Here is a 25775-nt window from a genome sequence, read left to right on the forward strand (position 1 = left end):
TCTTCAGTAATGTCTCTTAAGCTCAATGTCGTTTTTTGGTCCAAAATCAATGAGAATGAAAAAAATTTATCAATTTGTTCTCTACATCTTGGAAAATTAGAGTAACTTCTTGGTTGAATAAGATGCATGCTTTCATCAGTTGGGTGTTCACGAGGCATCGTAGGGATGAAATTTGGATTAAATTTGGATATTCGCGACATAGAATGGATAAAAGAACTGAACACGTTTTCGATACTGATAGCAACCCCTTCTTGATCAGTCCCATCTAGGAATACTCCTCTTGGTTTCCAAGTGACAAAGAAAGAATAGGAGAAAGGAGTGTCGGATTCGTATGGGTCACGTTAATTTCTAATCTCTCGATTAATGATAACTTAACCAAGTCGAGCTATGTTCGTTTTAACCGACTTTAACCGGTTTAGATGTTCACGAGGTGTCGTAGGGATGAAGAGGACTACTTCTTCATGCCCACTATATTTTTTATTAAATTTGGATTTTGCGACACGGAATGGATCAAAGAACTGGACACGTTTCCAATACTGACATCAGTTCCCCTTATGCTCAGTCCAATCCGAAAATACTGCGTGTGATTTCCAAGAAGTGACAAAGAAAGAATAGGAGAAAAGAGTGTAGGATTGGTATGGGTCATGTTAACTTTTAACCTCACGATTAACGATAACTTAACCAAGTCGAGCTATGTTCGGTTTAACAAACTTTAACTGGTTTAGATGTTCACAATGTGTCGTAGGGATGAACAGTACTACTTCTTCATACCCACTATATTTTTCGTTAAATTTGGATTTTGCGACACGAAATGGATCAAAAAACTGAACACGTTTCCAATACTAACATCAATTCCCCTCCCGCTCAGTTCAATCCCGGAATACTGCGTGTGATTTCCAAGAAGTGACAAAGAAAGAATAGGAGAAAAGAGTGTAGGAGTGGTGGGTCACGGTAACTTTTAACCTCTCCATTAACGACAACTTAACCAAATCAAGCTATGTTCGGTTTAACAGACTTTAATTGGTTTAGATGTTCACAATGTGTCGTAGGTCTCTTCATTCATGCCCACTATATTTTTCGTTAAAATTTGGATTTTGCGACATAGAATGGATCAACAAACTGAACACGTTTCCAATACTGACATCAGTTCCCCTCCCGCTCAGTCCAATATGAGAATACTGCGTGTGATTTTCAAGAAGTGACAAAGAAATGATCGGAGAAAAGAGTGTAGGATTGGTACCGGTCACATTAACTTTTAACCTCTCGATTAACGACAAGTTAATCTATGGGTCATAGATTTCCAAGTGTCGACCCACTATGCACTATGCCTGAAGGCTGGCCCAAATAGACGAGGGCTTAATGCTTGAGCCCATGGCCATCGCTTAACACGACGTCGTACGAATCGCTCTTGGCTGCCTCACTTGGTCCAGTGCTCGTCGTGCTTGGAGGGAATCGGAGGTTTTTCGGAGCAGAAAGCTCCATTTCATCACTCCACAGTCTCCCTGTTTGTCGAAAGTAAACACTCTCAACGTTCATAATCTTCTTATGTTTCCAATTTCTAAGTTCCTTTATGGATAATGAATCTTGATCATGGCTACTGCTCAATCTTGGGTTCGATTGAATTTCTGATTCACTGTCTTCTTCCACTTCAAATTCTCATGTTCTTCCTGTGTTCTGGATTTCTCTTCTTCACCGATACTTTTTGCTTTTGATTTTAGAATATAGTGAATGAATGTTTCTTATACCAACTTGTTTTCAGCTGGGTGTTGTCGGGATTATGCAATTAAACATCCTTTACAATGATTAGATGAAAAAAAGAGGGAAAAAAATCCATTTGAGTTACTGTAGTTGTGTTCAATATGTCTTTGATTGTTGCTATGCTTAACTAAAAGCCATTTGTTTCGTTCTAGTTTGATAACCATTGAAATTTGATTAAAATTTCAGAATCATGTTCAATGTTCAAAATATGATAGATGTGATATCCCTATCAGTTGGGGAGGAGAACGAAACACCATTTATAAGGGTGTGGAAACCTCTCCCTAGCAGACACGTTTTAAAAATCTTAAGGGTAAGCCTGAAAGGGAAAGCCCAACGAGGACAATATCTGCTAGCGGTAGGCCTGAGCCATTACAAACGGTATCAGAGCCATACGCCGAGCGATGTGCCAACGAGGAGGTTGTAGACACGAGGCGGTGTGCCAGCAAGGATGTTGGCCCCAAAGATGGTGGATTTGGTAGGGGTCCCACATTGATTGGAGAAAGGAATGAATGCCAACGAAGACGCTTGGCCCTGAAGGGGGGTGGATTGTGACATCCTACATCGGTTGGGGAGGAGAATGAAACATCCTTTATAAGGGCGTGGAAACGGTGGATTTGGTAGGGGTCCCACATCGATTGGAGAAAGGAACGAGTGCCAGCGAAGACGCTGGGCCCTGAAAGGGGATGGATTGTGACATCCCACATCGGTTGGAGAGGAGAATGAAACACTCTTTATAAGGGCGTGGAAACCTCTCCCTAGCAGACGCGTTTTAAAAACCTTGAGGGTAAGCCCGAAAGGAAAAACCCAAAGAGGACAATATCTGTTAGCGGTGTGGTACATGTTACAACTACTAGAAAAGATTACATAGTACATGTTATTTTAGAAGCATTCTTTTCGTCGAACTGGAAACAAAATTGTTATCAAACTGAGTCTTAGCGGTGTAATTTTTCATTTGAAGTCCCATCAACCTTTGGTTCCAGCATAGACCAGCACAATGGAAGACAGTAAAAACCATTTTTCTGAAGAAACTACAAAGGGGTTTGCTAAAAGCTCCAAAGATCAAAAACTAAATGTGTATGTGTGGGACATGGATGAAACTATCATCCTGCTCAAGTCTTTGTTGAATGGGACATATGGTGAGGCTTTTTGTGGTTCAAAGGATATTAAAAGGGGTGAAGAACTTGGCAAAATTTGGGAGAAGCAGATTCTTGATCTGTGTGATCATCACTTCTTCTATGAACAAGTAAGGTTGAGATTTCTCCATAATCATGTTCGAACAACTCCACGATATAATGTCTCGAAAGTTGACGTCGTTGTTACATTTTTATGCAGATAGAAAACTATAATCAACCGTTCATTGATGCATTGAGTGAATATGATGACGGCCGGGATCTTTCCGATTATGATTTTGACCAAGATGGGTTCGATCCACCATATGATGATGGAAACAAAAGAAAACTGGCTTTTAGGCAACGTGCTATAGCCAATAAGTACAAAGAGGTATCAGGAAATCGTCGTGTTTATATTTTCATCGACTTTTTTCAGCATTGGGATGTTTTCTATACTAGAAAGATAATGATGTCTAGGCTTTGGTCCTTTTTGCTTTCATGTCTCTTAAACTATTCATATAACTTATTGTCTGTTTCTTACTGTTTGGAGCTCTTACTTTTTGATGTAGTTTCAATGTTATTCTAGATGGGTGCTGTAAAAGTCTTTTAGATGTTCTTATTACACATACATTATGGGGGGAAATTCAATATTTACCACTGTACTTTGACTCATTGAATCAGTTTAAACTTCAGCTTTCAATTTGTTAAATCCTAAAGTTGAATATGTGGTGTGTTACACGACTCTCCACAATGGTATAATATTGTCCACTTTGATCTTAAGCTCTCATGGCTTTGCATTGGACTTCCCCAAAAGGCCTCAAACCAATAGAGAGTGTATTCTTTAATTATAAACTCATGACCGTTCCCTAAATTAACCGATGTGGGACACTTTCATCCAACATGGTGAAATCAATGCCTTCAATTAGTTAAGCTTCTATCTTCTTGAAAATTTGTGGTTAGTAAGGAGTATTATGAGATCTCACATCATTTGTGGTTAGTAAGGGTGTGGAAACCTCTCCCTAGTAGACGCATTCTAAAAACCTTGAGGGGAAGCCCGAAAGGAAAAGCCCAAAGAGGATAATATCTGCTAGCGGTGGGTTTGGGCTGTTACAAAAGGTATTGGAGTTAGACACCAGATGGTGTGCTAGCGATGACACTGAGCCCCAAAGGGGTAGACACCGGGCGGTGTGTTAGCGAGGACGTTGGGCCCTGAAGGGGGTGGATTTGTGAGATCCCACATCGATTAGAGAGTGGAACGAGTGTCAGCGAGGATGCTGGGTATCAAAGGGGGGTGAATTGTGAGATCTCACATCGGTTGGAGAGGGGAACGAAACATTCTTTTTAAGGGTGTGAAAACCTCTCCTTAACAAGCACGTTTTTAAAATCTTGAGGGGAAACCCGAAAGGGAAAGTCCAAAGAGGACAATATCTGCTCGCGGTGGACTTAGGCTGTTACAGTATTCTTGTGGTTGGACAAAAGTATTCTTGTGAGTATTGATTTTTCTGGTTATATTTGATGTTTCTTAACTGGGTAAGAGCACGTGGTTTGATTTAAAAGAAGTACGAGATTTAATACGCTACTATATCATACGCTTATGCATTTAAACTGGATGTTTATGGATGTGGAAAAGGTAGATAGCTACCGTGGAAGGGATCTTTAACTTTTGGTTTTTCCTTTTGGAGATGTTTATCATCTTTTTCTTATCCCAAAGAACACATTTTAAAAACTGTTTGCTTCTCCAGGGCCTGCAGAATATCTTTGATGAGCAGAAGATGAAGTTCTGGGAAGAGTTATATGAAATGACTGATGTCTATACAGATAGATGGTTCTCCTCAGGTATTCTACTCATCATGATGTAGCTTTGAACCGTTTGATGCTCTCTTTTGATGATTTTGATGTGTGCTATACCCTTATATACTCGGAACAATTCAAGTATTTCATTTCCATTTATAAAGGAGATAGACAATATCATGACTGCTCAAGGTTTTTAAAACGCGTATGCTAGCGAAATGTTTCCATACCCTTATAAAGAATGCTTTGTTCCCTTCTCCAATTGAAGTGGGATCTCACAATCCACCCCCTTTGAGGCCCAGCATCTTCGCTGGCACTCGTTCCTCTCTCTAATCGATGTGGGATCTCAAAATCTACCCACTTTCGGGGCCCAGCTTCTTCGTTGGCACATTGCCCGATGTCCACCCCCTTCGGGGGCTCAGTGTCCTCGCTTTCCCTTTCGAGCTTCCCCTCAAGATTTTTAAAACGTGTATGTTAGGGAGAGGTTTCCACACCTTTATAAAAAATGCTTCGTTTCCTTCTCCAACCGATGTGGGATCTCACAATCCACCCCCTTTCGGGGCTCAGCGTTCTCGCTGGCACTCGTTTCTCTCTCCAATCGATGTGGGATCTCACAATCTACCCACCTTCGAGGCTCAGCTTTCTTGTTAGTACACCGGTGTCCACCCCCGTTCGAGGCTCAGCTTTCTTGTTAGTACACCGGTGTCCACCCCCGTTCGAGGCTCAGCATCCTCGCTAGCACACTACCTACTGTTTGGCTCTGATACTATTTGTAACAGCCAAAGGCCACCACTAGCAAATATTGTCCTCTTTGGGCTTTCACTTTCGGGCTTCTCTTCAAAGTTTTTAAAATGCGTCTGCTAGGGAGAGGTTTCCACACCCTTATAAAGAATGTTTCGTTCCCCTCTCCAACCGATTGAGATCTCACTTGAGGAAATCTTGCATAGTTGACACATTGGTGCAATCTTGCGTACTAAACTATATATGATATTTGGACAATATTTTTAATACCACCACCTACCGTTCTATATTGTAATTAATCCTCTAGCTAAAGTTTTTGTTGCTTCTCTATACACCTGCAAATGGTCACTCTTATTTTCCGCTATTCAAGCACGAGCTTTCTTGGAGGAGTGTGCATTTTCAGACGAACCACCACGTGCGTCTGCCGATCGGACACATAACAGTACTTCTAGAAGTTCTCAGCATGTTAATATCTTGGTGACTTCTGGATCATTGATACCCAGCCTTGTGAAATGCTTACTATTTCGGCTTGATCATCTAATAACACCCGAAAATGGTGAGTCACTCCCTTTAATCTCTTTTTGATGTTTCCTTCAACTTATTTACAAAGTTGTCTTAATTATCGACTTCGAATCGGTTACTTTCCAGTTTACAGTTCATGGGAAGTGGGAAAACTACAATGTTTCAAATGGATCAAGGAGCGTTTTAACAAGACGAATGTTCGTTTCTGTGTAATAGGCGACGGATGGGAAGAGTGCGAAGCTGCACAGTCCTTGAAATGGCCATTTGTTAAGATTGAGCTGCAACCTGGAAGCCCTCACAGATTTCCTGGTCTGTCTTTGAAAACTCTAGGCTTTTACTTCTCTGTTATTTATGGTAACTCTGATTCATCAAGTGATGAAGAATAGCTCACATAATCGGTAACAGATAAGCTAATCATTTTCCATGCTTCATCTCTGTGTTCTTATGAAATACAAGAGTTGAGTATTATGGCTGTCTTTTATGTTCAAAGATGATATGCATAATCACAATCATTAGCCGGCCATAATAAGTCTGTATTTTTCTTCCATATTGTAATGTACTTTTGCTTGTATTGATCAATATTCAGTGCTGTAATCTTTGTTCTGAGAATGCAAAACTTGGTTATTATCTTAAGCTGTTGTTTGCATTTGGGATGAGCTAAATTTAAGCTTTGAGGTTTGTAGTTTTCTTGAGAACTCTGCTTTGATTTGAATGGTTTCTTTGGAGTCAACTTATAATTAATGACGGTCTTGTCTGCAACTTTGTGCATCACGGTTTGTCTGGTGTGTCTCATGTAAAAGTCTAAGCCCACTGTTAGCAGATATTGTCTTCTTTGAGCTTTCTCTTTTCGGGCTCTCCCTCAAGGTTTTAAAACATGTCTACTTGAGGGAGAGGTTTCTACACCCTTATAAAGAATATTTCGTTCCCCTCTCCTACCGATGTGAGATCTCACAATTCACCCTCCTTCAGGGCCTAGTGTCCTCGCTGGTACTCATTCCCCTCTCCAATGGACGTGGAATCTCACATCTCCTATGCTCTCTGTTTAAGATTAGAACATCTTAGTATTCAGATTGACTAACCTAGTAGACAACAAGTCACCGTCTCAATGATGAAGGTACATTATTATTGGAGCGAAGCTACGAGACCGATAGGGAGAGGAGTGCCAAACCCAAATCCCCATTGAAATCAAGCAATACATTTCAAGTCTTCAACATTTCTTTGAATTATTTGCCTCACATTCTTCATTCAGATAAGTCAGAGCGGAAGCAACCCGCACCAAGTCTAGACAGAGGTCTATTTAGTATCTCACCTTCTTCATTCAGATAAGTTGAAGCGGAAGCAACCCACATCAAGAACCATTAGTAAGGGAAAAGTCTAGACAAAGGTCTATTTAGTATCGAAGAGTTGGTAATATAAAGGTTATGAAGGGGCGGGTTAATTGTCGATACTAAGCCGAAGAGAAAAATTACAAAAGAAAAATGTTTTAATGATGGTCATATTACTTCTTCATTCTAGGAGTGAATACTATCACCACAGACCAATACAAGTCCTTTCAACATGCATTATTCTCGCTCATACTTCCTAGAAAAACTCACCTAACGTAGGATTGCTCCAATCAAAACACGATTAATTTTGAAGTTCCTATGATTGAGCCACCGAAAAGGAATGTGCAACTTTGTTAGTACATATACTAACTTTCAATTGTTTTAAGTTTTTCTTAGCCATCCTATCTTCATCCTATCTTCATCCTATCTTCAGTATTGCTCTCAATCAGACAGTCTCGGTTCATTCATATGCTCCTCCTTTACTCGAGTGTCACATACAAACTTCACATCAATTACCTTAATTTGAGATATTTTTCTTTCGAATAAGTATAGAAAACTACACAATAATATTGAAATTTGAGTTTTCAGAAACGGTACGTAACATTATATTATATTGTTATCGAGAAATATCATTAGATTTATGAGTACGTTTACTTTTAAAAGGAAATTATATTAAAAAATGAAAATTATCCACTAAAAAAAATTATATAATAAATGGATAACAACACGTGGGACATTAAAGGGCATGCATGGGTGACAAATGGCAACCAACGTGTAATGCTTTTAAACCCTTTTGATCACTATAAAATCTCTGTCTTTTATCATGTTTGAATGATTGAAAATTTGGGTTTTTTTTAGTGCAAGAAATTGACACAACACAAAGATAATGCAGGCTGCAATGGAGAAGCTCAGCAATATGGGAAGTGTTGCAAAAAAGAAGCTCAAAATTTGTAGAGCCAAACTCGACGAGACGGTGCAAAAAGCGTCGGTGAAGACGGCGGAGGAGAGGAAGATTGCGGAGGAGCGGAGGAAGGCGGCGGAGGCGGAGGCGAAGCGGGAGCTACACGAGGCAAAAGCTCGACATGCTGCTCAAAAGCTAAGAACTAGGCAGTCACATGTACTTGGCCACCGTTTACACCATCAGCCACCGGTGGAGGGGGGCAGCGCCGCCAATGTTCCGGCTTATCCTATAGCTAGCCCGGAGGGCTACTACCCTGGACATAGAATTTAACCTTTGTAGAACTTATTGATGTAATTATTGCATTATTGGGTGATTAAGCCTTAGTTTAATATGTACGGGTTATGTTAAGGATGATCGATAATGTGAGATCTTACATCGGTTTAGAGAGGGAAACGAAGATGTGTTTTAAAACGGAAGTCAAAAGTGGACAATATCTGATCATATTGGACTCTTTAATGATCGGTCTTGTCTATGAACTAATTTATTGTATTCATTTTTTTCATTCGGGTTTTTTTCTTTGTTAGAGATATAATTTAATATGTCAACAATTGTAGGCTAATGGTATCGATAATAATTTCTTTGGATTGGTTGATTTAAATAACGGATTGAATTAGAATATAATAGTGAGAATAGGATTAAATTTTCAAATTTTTATTTGAGAAGTTAATAGTTTTGAAATTTTGTTGGACAATCTTTAGGGTACAAGTACTTCATTAATCTTCATCTTAGTTGGATTGTTAAGTTCCGATTTGACAAGAATTTCCTTTTTTGGTAGTTTGAACGGGAAATTGGCTCAAAATTTGGATAGGGATCAAGACGTAGTTGGGTGCCGGCGACTGACTCAAATGCCCCCGAACGTTGAAATTGAGTGTCATCTTTAGTTCAACAATTTCACGCGATCTAATTTGAGTAGTAAAAGATATCTCATCTGTTAAGTAACGTGGTGTTTGGTTATCAGATATTTCATATTTTACCATCCATTTACTCTATACTAAATTTAATTTATTAATGGCAAGATATTAGTTGGTATTTAAGTGATATTTGTGAGATCCCGGTTGGGGAGAAGAACGAAACATTCTTTCTAGGATGTGAAAACATCTACCTAACAGACATGTTTTAAAAATCTTGAGGGCAAGCCCGGAAGAGAAAACCCAAAAAGAACAATATCTACTAGCAGTGGGCTTGAGCCGTTACATATATGTTCATTTTTAATACACGATTTTGAGGATCCGACGACAAAGAAAGACTTAAAAGAAACAAAAATTAACTAGGTATACCAATAAGGTGCACCTTCTTTTTTCGTGAGTCGATTATAGGAACTATATGATTAAGCGTTTTACTTGGAGCAATTTTATATTTCGTGACATCTCGAAAATTTTCCTAAAATGCATATGAGGGGTAAATCATGCGAAAAGGACTTGTATTAGTCGATGAGGATAAGCTTCACTCTTAAGGGATTCAGTCAATATCGAGGAACATCAGGAGGTGATGAATCTGAATTTCGAATCTTAATCTAAATTCATATTTTTCCAATGCCATTGTTTCAAGTTTCATGTCTATATCCCTTCAATTTTTTTCTCTCTAAAATTATTATTATTTATTATTTATTTTTAAAATATTAGCTTACAAGTATCTCCCTCGGTTGTTAAGAATCGTGTTCTGATACCATGTTAAGAATGAGAAGTGGAATTAAAAGTTCGATATTTATTAACGTTCACAACGTTTATATAGGATACAAGCTATCAACTACAGCTTAGAAATAAAATAAAATATACAAAATATACTATTAACCAAATCCTAAAAACCGCTATATAAAATATACTCTTCTAAAATGTTTTTAAAATTTAAGTCAAAAGTTAAAAAATAGAAATAAAAATAAAAGTAAAGGTCACATTTATTATGAAGAACATACTCCAATGGATGGCATATTTGGGAAGCTTCCAATAATTAATAAAACCAATTGTGTTCATACCAACCCAAGTGCTTGACAAACTACCATGCCCCCCTTGTCTTTTCAAAACCATGTTCTCTTTTAAAACCGTGTTCTCTTTAAATATCTGGTTTTTGTGAATGGAATATACTTATTATCGGCTTTGATTCGTTAAATATCTAGTTTTTGTGAATGAAATATACTTATTATCCGCTTTGATTCGTTAAATATCTGGTTTTTGTGAATGGAATATACTTATTATCCGCTTTGATTCGTTAAATATCTGGTTTTTGTGAATGGAATATACTTATTATCCGCTTTGATTCGTTAGATATCGCTATCAGCTTCACAATTTTAAAATGCATCTATTATAAAAATATTTCTACACCTTTATAAAAAATGTTTTGTTGCCTCACGATTTTGTTATCTCACTGATATACCGTCTGATGTCTAGCTTTGATACTATTGTAACAATCAAAACTCACTGCTATCATATATTGTTCGTTTTGGTCCATTACGTATTACCATCAACTTCACGATTTTAAAATGCATCTATTAGTGAAAGGTTTCCACACAGCTATTAGAAATGTTTCGTTCCCCTACCATTTTGATGAATTTTCGTTTGAAGAATTGTTAAAATAGAGTAATTGAATGAATTATAAAACATGTATGATAGAAAATTGATATGAAGAGACATTTTTTGTTGAGATTATTCAATTTTACAAAATTACTCAATGGTTGAATAATGTTAACAATTAATTTGAATTCATACCAAATTTGTTTTTCATTGAAATTAATGATTTTAAGGATACTTCAAAATTATTAGGTGAATTAGTGAAAATTAAATATTTTTATGAGTTTCGAATTCAATTCAATAAAAATTAAAATTTAGAGTGAAACTTGGTAAGACAATCGTTATTATTCTAAACATAAATATTCATGTGATACTCGAGTAAATCAGGAACACATGAACGAACCGATATCATATCCGAATGAGAGTGATACTACGGATATAATGGATAAGAAAGGCTTAAAAAGAATTGAAGTCACTATCTATACCAACAAGATGCATCTTCCTTTTCGCTCAATCATAGGAATTTCATAGCTAAGCGTGCTTTGCTTAGAGCAATTCTATGATGTGTGACCTCCTAGGTCATTAGGTACTAAATTCATATTCCAAATCTTAATTAGATTTCTAGACCTGGGTCGTAAAAATAGAAGATATATATGGTCATTGACACAATAGATGAATTAGAATTTACACATTGAATTGTAGAAATTGATGAAATATAAAAAAATGTTAAGAAACTATTAATGTTATACCGAACGAAATACTGTAGGAGTAGCAAATATGAAATAACAATAATTTCGAAAAAAATAAAAACGTCATGTTCTAACTTAAGGGTCACAACTTCAACAAAAATACAACTACCCTAACTTCAGTTTCATGGTCTCCACAACATCTTCGTCATTCGTACAAGTGTGCCTAAAAATAAGAGTAACACGTGGCTCGATTATTTTAAGAAATACTCAGTAAGTAATCCCTTGTTAAGGTAAAGAAATGCATGCACAAGCAACCATTATGAGACCTATCCTTTTATAAAACATCGTAGCATGTCTTTATATTTCGCTTTCTACTTCAGGTAAAATTGGATGTGTGGTAGTTTTCCGAACACCGCTCAAACATAATTCAATGTATCATACCTGTAGTGGTTGAAACTTGTTAATTGAGATAATTAACCTAATTTGGTTATTAACAAGTTAGGTAATGTCAACATTTTCCATTTATGCTTATAATTGAAATTTTGATTCTTGTCCTTAGAGGTAAGTTTATGTTTAAGTTTTAACTAACTATAACCTTATTGTTTAAGTATGGAGGTAAGTTTTTTTTTAAGGAATGCAACTATGGTAACTTTAGTCTCATTATTTTCACCACGATGTCGTCATTGTATAAGAGTATTTTACCCTTACCTAAAAGTTAAAGAGTAACACGTGGCTTGAGTATTTAAAAATACTGAATAAGTAGGCTGTAGTCGAGAAAATGCAAACACAAACGATCTGTTGGAACCTATCTTTTCATAATATGCAACTCTACCAAAATTCATCGTTCTATATGTATACATAAACTAACTATAGTCTCTTCTTGGAACGTATACCTTATAATTAAATTATATTTAGATAGATTTTTAAAATTTATTATGGCTTTTTTAAATTCAGATGTCTTTCAAGAATGATGAAAAAACATATTGTGAATGAACTGAGATCACATTTAAACGAGAACAATCTTGAAGATAAGATGACTAAGAAAGACTTAAAAGAATCGAAGGTTACTAGATATATCAATAAAGTGCCCTTTTTTTAATAGTCAAATCATAGGAACTTCCAAACAATTCTATGTTAGATGATACTCCGAAGATTTTTGTAAGTTGCATGTGAGTGAGAACAAAACATATTGAAAGGGCCCGTGTTAGTCGGTGGAATAATCTTCACTCTTAAGATCAAGAAGTAAGTAATGTGATCATATCGAGGGGATACAGGAAAATGTTGTGGCACGCAGGTGCCGAATATGAATTCTAAATCCTGATTCAAATCTTTAGCAATGAACATTCCCTATATTATAAAAATCGAGAGGAAATAGATATAATTTTTACGAAATTTCAAATTTCAAATAGCTATCAAATCACGACATGGATGGCATATTCGGGAAGCTCAATAATAATACCAATTGTCTTCTTTACCTACCCAAGTACTTGACAAAACTACAATGACTAAAGACTTAATCTTTTCAAATCCATGTTTGCTTCTAAAATTTCGATATAAATTGATATTTCTAAAAAATAAATGGTTGAAATGTATTATTTATATTATATTCACGTTTGTGGCATTTTTCTTTTGTTTCATTGATTTCTTCGCGAAATCGTGAATGTGTCGACATCAAACTCATGAACATGTCGATATCAAACCCATAAACGTGTACGAACATCAATAGAAATTTAATACCTTATCTTGGTGTCTACTATAGCCCATAGTTTTTTTTATAAAAAAAACCAAGTTCTCGCCTTGTTTCACGTGTATTATTCATCTCTCTTCGACCAAATAACATTGAAGAATGTCGTATTTTCACTTTTTGCGAAAAACTATGCCAAATCCATCACGACTCCAACTAGGTGACGTAACGTATGAACTTCCTTGTCTAACTATGATGTTAAATTTCAATCGATATTCCGATATTCCTTCAGTAGTTTTTTTATGATTAATTCGAGTATAACTCAGATTCAGAATTCAGATTTGGCATCTAATGGTCGAGAGATTTCCCTACATCTCCTCCAATATTGTCAGATTACTTACTTTTTGTTTATAAGAGTGAAAACTATCCCAACATTATCAATATGAGTTCTTTCAACATGTTATAAACGTTGTTGGATGATAAAAGTCTCACGTCGGCTAATTTAGGAATGATCATGAGTTTATAATTAAGGAATACTATCCCATTATTATGAGGCATTTTGGGAAACCCAAAGTAAAGCCACGAGGGCTTATGCTCAAAGTGGACAATATCATACCATTGTAGAGAGTTGTTCGTCTAACATGGTATCAGAGTCATGCCCTAAACTTAGCCATGTCAATAGAATCCTCCAATGTCGTATATATTTTGATTTAAAAGAGTTTGTCACTGGAGGAGAATTAAAATTTGGTGGAGCTTGACATGGCAAGCAAGTATTTTGTTTTTTTATATTAAAATGTTAATATTGTGAGTAGGTGAAAAAAACGTTTAAATTCAATAACTAAATATTTAAACTCAAAAAAGACAAAATTAGATTTGATTAAAACAAAAATTTCCTAAGTTTATGTCAAATCTTTATATCATAATCCCATTAAAATATTCTTTGATTCGATAGAATGCCATATAAAATTTATCGAATCAATATTTTCGTCCACGTTTAGATAAAATTGAAATATGTTTATATTTTAAATTAAGGGTAGTACACGAGATGGATTGAATGGGTGATTCGAGCAACTCAAATAGAATTTACAATCTAACATAATTCTCTATTTTCAGTTGGGTTGGACTTACTATTTATTTTAATTATTTAAAAAAAAACAATTTATCCACTTTACATGTTATATTAATAACTAAAATCTCATAAAGCTCAAATATCAAATATTTACAAATCAACGTCAAATATTCTTAATCTTCATAATAATCGTAGAGTTGGGTTGTAACATTATTGTTGAGTTAGTCGGGTTGGTCAGGTTGACTAAACCGAAAAAATATCAACCGTAAACCGACTCAAATTCTTAACTTTTGAAAAATAAACCGAAAAAATATAACCCAATACAATTTTTATATTTTGAGTTAGATAATTGGAATGGATGGGATTCTTCAATTATTTGTACACCGCTATTTTAAACTTGAGATTGAACAAAATGCACAATAAAAATTCCACGTCATATTTTGAGGAGAACATTTCTCCGCGTGGCAGAATTTGATTGGCTGACAGGATATCCCTCCGACATCCTCACCCTCTACTAGCTAAAATAATCCTGAGATTTCCCGAAAAGTCACTTTCATGAGTGGACCCCACATATCAATCTTCCCACCGTCCGATCTGCCATCAGGTTAATCGGACGGCCAAAAAGCAATCCCCACAGTTCATCTCTCTCGTTAATCCCCGTAATTCGATCAGTCAACAAAGTTCTGAGTTTCGAAACAAGATTCCCATCTCAATGAAGAAGACGAAGCATTCTCTGTTTCGGACTTCCAAAAGACCCGAAATTTCAGTTTAAAAACCCGACTCCCGACCCGTTTTTCACAGAACCAAAAAAAAAAAAAAAGAATGGAGCTTTCGATTTTCTCTGTATCTTCAAACACTTCAACGATGTCGTTTGGTGCAAGAATCGGGATCTGTTCCACTTCAACCTCGAGGATTTCCCATTTCCCGGTCAGGAAGCGCGCCGTCGGGAGGGTTCGGTTGCCGTCCGGCGTCAGGGCGTCGGCGGAGCCGAGGAGTGAAAGATTGGAGGAGGGACAGACACGTGGGAGGTTCACCGGACCAGCCATGGAAATGACCACACTGGATGCGAGTTTCAGAGAAACAGAGTTCCCTGTTTGGGAGAAGATTGGTGCTGTTGTGAGGCTCAGCTATGGTGTTGGTGAGTCAAAAATGATTCCTTTAGAGATTTAAATTTGTGGGTTTCTTTTATTTTGATGTTTTTCATGGAGATTTGGATTGAAATCTGTGTTTTTGTGTTTGTTCTTGGTGTTCTTGAAGGGATTTATGGTGCAATGGCTCTGGCTGGAAGGTTTATATGTTCAATATCTGGGATTGATTGGATGGGCGGGTTCCAACCATCTTTGGATGCTATTTTGGGAGGGCTTGGCTATGCTGTCCCTCCAATTATGGCCCTGCTCTTCATACTTGATGTAAGCTTAGTTCTTAAGTGAACATGTTCTTTAGCTTGATTGAATTTGGATAAGATGTGTATGTTTTGAGTTTCTTGATGGAAGGAATTTTCATGTTTTTTACAAAAGTTGTTTGGTTGGTTCTGATTTTTGAGTGGAAAATATGAACAATGTAGGGATTGTTTGGTAATCAAGCTTTTTTGGCTTGTAATCTGCTTTTGGAAAGGTTCTTTTGATGCTTGTTAGGTTTCAAGTTACTGTTAGTTTTGTCCAAAACTGATAAGAACTTTCTGATGGCATGAAATTGGGATTGTTTGTAGGATGAAGTTGTGAAGTTATCGCCTCATGCTCGTGCAATTAGAGACGTTGAGGACGAGGAGCTTCGAAGCTTCTTTTACGGAATGTCTCCATGGCAGGTAAATGGTTTAATCTGTGAGATTCTACATCGGTTGGGAAGGAGAACGAAACATTCTTTAGAAGGATGTGGAAACCTTTCCCAACAAAATTTGTTTTAAAAACTTTGAGGGAAAGCCCAAAGAGGACAATATCTGTTAGCGGTGGGCTTGTGCCGTTACAAATGGTATCAGAGACAGGCACTGGACAATGTGCCAGTGAGGAGGCTAAGCCCCGAAGGGGGTGGTCACGAGGCGGTGTGCCAGCAAGGACGCTAGGCCTCAAAGGGGTGGATTTGGGAGTCCTACATCGATTGGAGGAGGAAACGAGTGTCAGCGAGGACGCTGGGCCTTGAAGAGGGTGGATTGTGAGATCCCACATCGATTGTGGAGGAGAACGAAACATTCTTTATAAGGGTGTAGAAACCTCTAAAAAATGCGTTTTAATTCTAAGTCCAAAGAGGACAATATTTGCTACCAATGGGCTTGTGCCGTTACAAATGGTATCAAAGCCAGACACTAGACGATGTGCTAGCGAGGAGGCTAAGCCCCGAAGGGGGTGGTTACGAGGCGGTGTACCAGCAAGGACGCTAGGTCCCAAAAGGGGTGGATTGAGGGGTCTCACATCGATTGAAGAAGGAAACGAGTGCCAGCAAGGATGCTGGGCCATGAAGGGGGGTGGATTGTGAGATCTCACATCAGTTGGGGAGGAGAACGAAACATTCTTTATAAGCATGTGAAAACCTCTCCCTAGCATACGCGTTTTAAAAACCTTGAGGGGAAGTCTGAAAGGCAATATGCGCTAGCGGTGGACATGGGCCGTTACATAATCTCTCCCACTTGCTAGCTGCACAAGGAATGAGAATGCTTTTGTTTACTTTGTGTTCCAAATTTTGCAGTTTATTCTGATCGTTGCAGCAAGCTCGGTCGGGGAGGAGCTCTTTTACCGAGCAGCCGTTCAGGTTCGTTCTTTCGATACTAGACATTATTCACGAGTTCTATATATGTATGCAATTGTTGGATGCTGATTGAACATTTCTCTTCCCTTTCTTAACATTCTAGGGAGCACTTGCTGATATATTCTTAAGAAGTACTGATATTGGAGCTGATGTTCAAGGAATGGCATCTTTGGTATGCAAAATTGTCCCTTTTTATCTCTTCACTTCTCGTGATGATATCGGTTTTCTCGTCGTGTATAACTTTGTACCGTGCTCATTCGATTGTAGACCGGCGTCTTGCCTCCGTTTGTGCCATTTGCACAAGCATTTGCAGCTGTTATCACAGCTGCTCTTACAGGTTCACTCTATTACGTGGCTGCGTCGCCGAAAGGTTGATATCATATCATATCAAATCAAATCATTTAAACGACGCTCGATTTTCAATTTGGTTGATAGTGAATTCCTTGTTTTCTTCTCCAGATCCTACTTATGTAGTTGCTCCGGTTTTGCAATCTCGTTCTAGTCGCGACGATCTTAAAAAGCTTTTCGCAGGTTCGATTCGAACGTAGTTCACTTCATGATTGTGCTATGCATACAAAATGACAATCTCCCTATTTTCAGTTCATCATAAGAATGTTCTCGCTCGAAATTAATATCTTTTTCGTGTAAACGTCTGCAGCATGGTACGAGAGAAGACAAATGAAGAAGATCTACTCTCCGCTCCTCGAAGGACTCCTCGCTCTTTATCTCGGTTTCGAATGGATCCAGGTAAGAATTTTCCTAGCCAAGCTACACAATGTATTAGTTTCATGAGGCAAGAAACTTAGTTAGTATGTGTTTTGTCACGACGTTTTCAGACCGATAACATTCTTGCTCCGATGATCACGCATGGGATATACTCGGCGGTGATATTGGGACATGGACTTTGGAAGATCCACGACCACCGGAGAAGGCTACGACAGAGAATTCAGCAGCTTAAGATGGAAGGAAAAGGGTCAGATGGTTTGTGAAAGGGAAGGGGAAGAGTTTATATAGAGAGCAAAAAGAACATGTAAATTATAGGTTGGCAGAGCCAAAATTTTCCATCTTGATCATAAGCTGTTCATACAAGAATTGAAGTATATATTGTATGGATCAAGAGACTTAAACGTGTGCATATGAAGAAAGTTATAGTGATATTTTAGATACTTACAAGATTTTTGATGTTTGGTTTTTTAAATGTTTGCTTGTGTTTGATTACACGTTTAAATTTATAGAAATGTTTTTATAGAACATAAGAAATTGTAAGCTGATATTGTCTGTTTTGGCTCACGGTTTTAGAACGTGTCTGCTAGGGAGAGGTTTTTACACCCTTATAAGAAATGATTTGTTCTCTTCTTCAACCGATGTGAGATTTTATAATCCACCACCTTGGGGACGATGACACATAGCCTGGTGAGTGGCTTTGATACCATTTGTAACAACTCAAACTTACTGTTAGTAGATATTGTCCGCTTTGACTTGTTACGTATTGTTGTTAGCCTCTTGGTTATAAAACATGTCTATTAAGGAGAGATTTTCACACTTTTATAAGGAATGTTTTGTTTCCCTTTCCAACCGATGTGGGATCTCACGGAAATTTAATAAATCATTTCAACATGTGAGGGTGGTGGCTTTGGTTGGTGCCCGTTTAAGAACCCTAGTACACTTCGACTCCGGGTGGTGGGGGAGGCTTTGCCATAATTTCTTGGAGAGCACGATATAATCTCTTCATCAATAAAAAGGAATACAAAAAGATTCAATCTGACCCAGAGAGACAACTTGAGAATTGTGATGTCCCACATTGGTTGGGGAGGAGAACAAACCACCATTTATAAGGGTGTGGAAACCTTCCCCTAGCAGACGCGTTTTAAAGCCTTGAGGGCGAGCCCAAAAGGGAAAGCCCAAAGAGGACAATATCTGCTAGCGGTGGATCTGGGTCGTTACAAATGGTATCAGAGCCAGACTCCGGACGATGTGCCAGCCTTCTCGCTGTTCCCCGAAGGGGGGTAGACACGAGGCGGTGTGCCAGTAAGGACGCTGGGCCCCAAAGGGGGGTGGATTTGGGGGTGGTCCACATCGATTGGAGGAAGGAAAGAGTGCTAGCGAGGACGCTGGGCCCCGAAGGGGGGTGGATTGTGATGTCCCACGTTGGTTGGGGAGGAGAACAAACCACCATTTATAAGGGTGTGGAAACCTTCCCCTAGCAGACGCGTTTTAAAGCCTTGAGGGCGAGTAGGGAAAGCACAAAGAGGACAAAAAGAGGACAATATCTGCTAGCGGTGGATCTGGGTCGTTACAAGAATACCACATCTTGAGATGTATGGAGAATTCATTGCTGATAAATTTAGTCGAGTGTCCTACTTTCCCACCGCCGGTTGACCTGCGAGAGTATACAATGACAACTTTCGAGTGGCTTAAGGGTAGTTGCTATTAAAATAGGTGTATTTCGGAACGTCCTTTTCTCTGTCTTCTTCCATCATCTTGATCTAGTTATATCATCCTTAATTTTCTATTCAAACTCAAATAGTTAGTGAGCTAGAAAATGTTATACTTGTACATGATCAAAAAAATATGATAAATTTAAAAAATGGGATTCATTCAAAAAGAATTTAGGGGCTAAAAAAAAGCATATAAGAAGATGAAGATAATGATGAAATTAAATGAAAAGAAAAAAAAAAATTGGGCATTTGGATGTTGAACCCCATGCATTGATTGATCTTGACCTAACATTCCCAATAATGTTGCCTTTTTCCAACCATCTCAATCACCCAATCCTCTCTAGCCCACATGATTAATTCTTAAATGGTATAGTCAAAGAATGGTATTAAATCCAACAAATTCACATTTTCGGTCTCATCTAATAACTATTTGATTTAAAAAATAATAATAAGCATAACGATCTGACTTCTATAATTTGATTAGACTATTACTACGTGTATTAAAAGAAATTGCCAAGTAGAAGTGATAAAAACGTAAAAACTTTATAGTGAGAATGTTAATTTGGATCGAAAGAGATTTTAAATCATAAATATAATGTTCAAATCTGAAAGTATAAAACTCATCCTCATTTCAAATTCATGGGAGTAGACAAACATCTTTTTTTGTTCTTGAAGTAAACAACTTAATCTTAGTCAACTCGGTTAGCTTCCTCTACTTTCGGTGGTGGATCAACCACGGATGCAGACAAAAGCTAGATATTGTCTCTCCAACTAGCTCTACCCTAGTCACAGGGTCAATGATAGATATGATGGTTCTTCGATTTTTTGTTTAGATTGCTTTCGAATTCAAATGGCTTTGGATCGAAGGAGGGGAGCATTGAAATTTGGAACTCCTAAATGGAAATCAATTTGTAAAAATATTAGAACTACATAATAAAATAAAAGTGATGTAAAATCTACACTATTGACCTGATAGCTTGTTTAAGATATATATTTGTTTTAGATGACGAATTAAGTTATGTATGTAAAGTTTTGATTTTTTTCACCACTTTCTAAAAATTTAAATCCCGACAAAGCTACATATTTGATTTGTGTGTGTTTCAACATTAAGATTTGCTTGTCATACACACTCCGATGCTTAAGTTAGAGAGGATGAGTTCAACAAGTTTAGGATTTAGAGAATGAAGGATGAACTTCCTTTCCGTTACTCCATAACGAATTATTTTTAGGAAATTTAACTTAAAGCTCCTAAATCAATATTTTGGAAACATTTCAGGTTTACTCGTGGTAGCTCCATCTTGGTCGAGGTCGAGCATATAAATTTGGGCCTTGGGCTCAAATTTCACTCTACTCCAGTCCAATTTGGCCCTTACCCATGGTAGCCTGTAACAGCACAAGCCCAAGCCCATCGCTAACCGGTATTATTAAAATCAAGTAACACGTTGTAATTTATGTGGCTGATGGGCTGGCCCTCGAATGATGATGGGCTAGCTCTTGACTTAGATGTTCTTATATTTGATCCCAAATGATCAAAGCTTTCTTACTAACTAAGAAAATCGAAAAACTTAAAACATAAAAATGGAAGGGAAGATTGTGATCATTACCCCAAGTGGCTCCTTTAAGAAAGGAATAATCCAACCTTTTTCTAACCCTAGGAGGAGAAGGGCTATACTTAATTCAAAAAGTATTGAATCTAAATGTTGGGAAAAGCAAAAGAAATAGGTTTAAATATTATCGGGTCCCTAAACTTTCGGCTCCTTTCGTTCATTTTTGTTCCTGTACTTTAAAAACGTTCAATTTAGTTTATGTTCTTTAACTTGTGTATGTATTTGTAAAGTATTCGTTTGAGTCCTTGGTACCTTTAAAACGTGATCGTATTTATCCCTATTTACAAAATTTCAATACAGATTTAGGGTTATATTTTAAGAAATTTAGTGAATGAAGCGACATGTTAACTTTTTCAAGGACTAAAATTGGCGTGCAATGAACAAAAATTCTTAGTATAAGAACCAAAATGATATTAAAACGAAAGAAATAGTGATATGCATGGTGATATCAAGGCAGCCATGTGAGGCCTAAAAAGCAAGTATGCATTGTCTACTTGAGCAATATGACAATGAACTTCTATCCCATACTTCATTGTTCTTTCCCTCTTAATTCTTAAACTTCCAAAATTCTATTGTTTGGTTGGTGTCATTTGGTCCAAGATATTTTGAGTCCTCTCGACAAGAAATTTGATATGACGTGTTAAATTATGTTTCAATGTATTCTATCTGATCGTGTTTCAATGATTTAAAATATACGAGAAAAGATTATATCTATTCTTCTAAGACATCAAATATGTTACTAAAAATTGATGAAAATCATATCTCATGAATTTCAACCTTAAATATTGGTGCATTGTGACGTGTGAACATTTGATATTTGAATAATTGGGGACAATTAAGATTTTATTAAATAATTAAAAAAAAAACAACTCGACAATCTAACCTAGAGCTGAGTTGTGAACTCTATTCGAGTTGTTTGGGTCACCAACCCAACTAACCTAATATTTCGAGATGGTCTAAGAGATTTTTCAAATTCAAGTACACTCTTGAATGAGTTTTGTCTTCTCAACTATCTGACCAAGCCCATCAGTAGATATTGTGTGTTTTGACCATCATCGTCAGTCTTACGATTTAAAAAAAAGTTCACACCCTTGTGAGAAATATTTCGGTTCTCCTCTCAACCCAATATAAGATATCAAATCCACTCCTCTCGGGGATAGCTTTGATACAATTTATAACAATTCAAGCCCACCGCAAACAGATATCCTCCACTTTGACCCATTACGTATCGCTATCAAGCTCACAATTTCAAAAGCGTTTGATAGGGAGAGATTCCAACACCAATGCTTCGATTTTTTTCCAACCAACGCGAGATATCACAATCCATCCAGAATCTCGACTACACCCAAGGTAATAGGGTTACAATATCACCAAATGTTTGGACATTACATGTTCTTATTTTTGGCACACCATTTTTGTGGTTCCCATCAAACAATATTCACAATGAAGAAGTAAAAAAGTAGGGTTAAAAGAAAAGGGGTTTCTCGAGAGCACCAATAGTAGATAGAGAGAGAGAGATGAATGGTCGAAGAAAATACATAATTTAATGTACGGACACATCGTCTTCTCTGCAAGTTGGAACACCATTAATGGAGGAGATTACAGGCTGTTCCACATGCTCCATAAAAACGACAACTCGATCGTTATCAGCCACGTGGGTTGCTTTTAAATTGCACTTTCTTTGGGGGAAGAAAAAAAAACCCACCACCACCACCACCACCTTACTTTATTTTAATAATAATAATTTCTGATTAATTAAGATTTTAAACACCATACGAATCTAATACCCCACCATGATGGGTTTTCATTGTTTTGTCGTGTTTTCAAACCCACCAGCTTTGAATGAAACCAGGAACAATTTTTGGTTCATGTTCTTCAATTCATTATTTCCCAAGTCAAACTTGTTGATTATATATAATTTGTGGTAATTTGTGGAAATTTGTTCCAATATTAAATCTCTAACCTACATGTTTGGCTTATCGTTTATGCTACTGAATCTAAGTTGAGAAGTTTAGGGTTGGAAAGTCTGCGTTTGTATAATATGTGATTCGATGATACAAACAATAAACGAATAAAATTTAGTGTCGCTCGAGACAGACGAGAGTGAAATTTCGTGTGAAGGATTGCGAAAGAACGCCAAAAACATGAATTAAAACGAGTATGTAACTTTGTGTAATGACCCATGTCCAATAATTGGATCAAGAGTCGAAATTTGAAGTTGGTATCTGATCGTACTAGCATTTTTTTTGTGCCATGATCATTTATTCCTTACTTCTAAGAGTGAAGATTATCACCATAAACGAACACGCCACATATTTTGTCTTCGCTCACATGCTTACTAAGAAAAATTTTAGGAGGTCACCCAATATAAAATTGCTACCGGGAAACACGTTTATAATAACTTTCTAATTTTTTAAGTTTTTCTTAATTATCCTATTTTCAAATTGCTCTTAATCGTGATTTATTTATGTATTTCTCCTTAATTTGGATAAGGTTTTTTTAGTGAATTCATTATATTTCTAGTAGCATTAAAAATAAATATTATAAGTTAGAAATACACCGCTGACGTTGATGATAGCAAGTTGGGAAGGACACGTGCTACTAAAAAAATGTTGAAATTCTCATGTTTTTAGAGTTCATATTTAATTCATATGACCTCGTAAACTAGTCATTTAAAAATTGAAATACATAATTTCAGACTTTTTATCGCTACCAACTACAGATAAGATATGAGCGGTTAACGGATAAGAGCCTAGAGAAAGTGGCATGTTGGGTTAGGGTTTGGTGAACAAATAGTCATGCCTCTAGTTTTAGTATTGACCCTTTTTTTCGTTTCCTAAGTTATACATTCTAAATATTCGTGAAAGAAATTTTTCTCTACTTCCCTCAATCTTCACTTGACGTCACGTTCCCTCAAACTAATTTCTCTCTCGTGCACTTAGGGTGTGTGAATACACCTGCACAGAATACAGATGACGGTTATAAAAATGGTGGAGAAGTGAACTATACCCGACGCATTCAAGGATAAATGTGTAGTCATCGAACACAAATTTATTATGTTTTATAAAATTAATGACATGACATGTATATCCATAAAATTGAAAATTCATATCAACTTACTCTTATGACTTGACTTTATAGCTAACCTAATCCAAAATAGATTGTCTTTACGTTGGTTTTGAAAAGAGGGTATTGGTTGGGTTTTGACACTTGAAAATTGCAAGTTATTTGAAAAAATATGTAGTAAAAGTTAATATCTTACCTATTGCTTCAAGAAATGACATATCTTTTGGCCTTTCAAAATCATATTATCAACTCTTTCATATCAAAACAACAACTCGATCGGGAATTGTTGGCAACACGAGCAACTTCTCATGAATTTGGTGGTGAAAAACAAATCGGACTACAGGGTTCTTCTCCTAAATTGAAGTCGTGGTTTGATTTCTTATCATCCATGGATGTGAATGTGACACCCGAGTAAATGAGGGATACATGAATGAATTGAGACTACATCTAATTGAGATGTCTGATGATAGGAGCAATTTTATGTTGAATGATCTTAAAATTGTTCTAAGATGCATTGAACGAGAACAAAACATGCTAGAAAGACTCGTGCTAGTCTCTTAGAAATAAGGAGTAAGTAACGTGACCATATAACACTCACAGATCAACACGGGTTCTCTTTAACTGTTTTCTTCTCACTTACATACTTCATAGGATGATTTCCAAGGGGCCGTGCAACCTAAGATTACTCAAAATCAAACATGTTAATGGTGCACATTTTTAGAATGTGTAGCAACGACATTTCTTAACCATCATATCTTCAATATCACTGTGATTCAGAAGTAGTCTCTGTTCATTTATGTATTCCTCGTTTACTTGAATTTTACATGGTTGATAACAATCCACGTCGTTTACGATATTTACCACATTTTCCCTTAAAAGTATAACTTTTAACTCATAAAGTAACTTATTGTCAATTATTTACAGGACAAAAGAAAGTAACTTTAGTTATAATTACCAATGGCAATAGAGTGAAGTAATTTTCAAATGTTTATTTATTTGTTAATGAGTACCTTTTATTTATTTAAATTATAGTCCTATCATATGTTAATTTAAGTCTAGATTGATATAAAACAATATCTAAGGCCAAACTTAATATTTTACAATATCTATGAAGATTTACTGGGATCCTACAACTTTTATTGGAAAAGAAAAAAAAAATAATATAATCACTTCCTCATTAAATAGATATTTTGACCATATATTAAATATATATATAAGCTATAATAATGCATTTAATCCTCTCATGTCAATTATATTATAAAGTTCAGGATATATACTATTTTTAAATTTATTGTTAATGAAAAGTAAAGGGAATTACATGTTACTTTTATAATTTAAACTAATAAATAGCTTTCTGCCCTTTTATTTATTTATTCATTTATTTAAACATATAAAATAAATTTATATATTTAATTCTTCATAATAATCTTAAAATTAAAAAAGAGTCCCAAAAGTGATATTATGATTTTTGTTGAAAATTTTGCCTTTTTTTTATTTTTTTATTTTTTATTTTTTTAATATTTGAGACTTGAGTTGGTCAAATACAAAGGTTTTCTTTAATATAAATGATATAGTTATACATATACATTTGAAAATGTAAATTAAACAATTAAATAGATATTTAATTATTAATTATGGCCAAAGATCGGCCTTTTTAAAAGAGGAGTACATGAATGAACTACGGACGCATCCGAGTGAGAGCGATCTTGAGGATGAGATGACTAGAAAAGGGTTAAAAGAATTAAAAGTCACTGCCTTCTTTTTTGGTGGCT

The 25775-nt window shown here is 36.4% G+C and overlaps 3 protein-coding genes across 4 annotated transcripts; all 3 read left to right on the plus strand.

Annotated features, from left to right (window-relative positions):
- The first annotated feature begins 1355 nt into the window (after window positions 1–1355).
- EYA (eyes absent-like protein) lies at window positions 1356–6554 on the plus strand. 2 transcript variants are annotated; one of them, XM_023697397.2, is made up of 6 exons: window positions 1356–1515; window positions 2717–3001; window positions 3091–3258; window positions 4610–4703; window positions 5770–5955; window positions 6048–6554. In XM_023697397.2, exons 2-6 carry the CDS (start codon window positions 2753–2755, stop codon window positions 6305–6307), a joined length of 957 nt encoding a protein of 318 aa, XP_023553165.2. In that variant the 5' UTR covers window positions 1356–1515; window positions 2717–2752; the 3' UTR covers window positions 6308–6554. The 2 variants fall into 2 exon arrangements, with proteins under 2 accessions (XP_023553165.2, XP_023553166.2); XM_023697398.2 differs by having other exon boundaries at window positions 1368–1515; window positions 2739–3001.
- A 1512-nt stretch (window positions 6555–8066) lies between these two features.
- LOC111810657 (late embryogenesis abundant protein 18) lies at window positions 8067–8799 on the plus strand. The gene has a single exon (XM_023697399.2). The coding sequence runs from the start codon at window positions 8133–8135 to the stop codon at window positions 8475–8477; it is 345 nt and encodes a 114-aa protein (XP_023553167.1). The 5' UTR covers window positions 8067–8132; the 3' UTR covers window positions 8478–8799.
- A 6017-nt stretch (window positions 8800–14816) lies between these two features.
- Window positions 14817–18067, plus strand: LOC111810947 (CAAX protease self-immunity protein). The gene is made up of 9 exons (XM_023697808.2): window positions 14817–15291; window positions 15411–15562; window positions 15862–15957; window positions 16833–16895; window positions 16996–17064; window positions 17160–17262; window positions 17352–17423; window positions 17551–17639; window positions 17729–18067. Exons 1-9 carry the CDS (start codon window positions 14976–14978, stop codon window positions 17879–17881), a joined length of 1113 nt encoding a protein of 370 aa, XP_023553576.1. The 5' UTR covers window positions 14817–14975; the 3' UTR covers window positions 17882–18067.
- The last annotated feature ends 7708 nt before the right edge of the window (window positions 18068–25775 follow it).

This window comes from Cucurbita pepo, chromosome 14, assembly GCF_057944985.1.
Source record: "Cucurbita pepo subsp. pepo isolate OVF chromosome 14, ASM5794498v1, whole genome shotgun sequence".
NCBI lineage: Eukaryota > Viridiplantae > Streptophyta > Magnoliopsida > Cucurbitales > Cucurbitaceae > Cucurbita > Cucurbita pepo.

What these genes read in the sequence shown, in the direction of transcription:
- EYA (XM_023697397.2), top strand. Translation starts at nt 2,753, where the DNA reads ATGGAAGACAGTAAAAACCATTTTTCTGAAGAAACTACAAAGGGGTTT. An exon ending in TAGCCAATAAGTACAAAGAG is followed by an intron (nt 3,259 to 4,609) that starts GTATCAGGAAAT and finishes TTGCTTCTCCAG; the next exon opens with GGCCTGCAGAATATCTTTGA. An exon ending in AGATAGATGGTTCTCCTCAG is followed by an intron (nt 4,704 to 5,769) that starts GTATTCTACTCA and finishes CCGCTATTCAAG; the next exon opens with CACGAGCTTTCTTGGAGGAG.
- LOC111810657 (XM_023697399.2), top strand. Translation starts at nt 8,133, where the DNA reads ATGCAGGCTGCAATGGAGAAGCTCAGCAATATGGGAAGTGTTGCAAAA.
- LOC111810947 (XM_023697808.2), top strand. Translation starts at nt 14,976, where the DNA reads ATGGAGCTTTCGATTTTCTCTGTATCTTCAAACACTTCAACGATGTCG. An exon ending in TTTACCGAGCAGCCGTTCAG is followed by an intron (nt 16,896 to 16,995) that starts GTTCGTTCTTTC and finishes TTAACATTCTAG; the next exon opens with GGAGCACTTGCTGATATATT. An exon ending in TTCAAGGAATGGCATCTTTG is followed by an intron (nt 17,065 to 17,159) that starts GTATGCAAAATT and finishes ATTCGATTGTAG; the next exon opens with ACCGGCGTCTTGCCTCCGTT.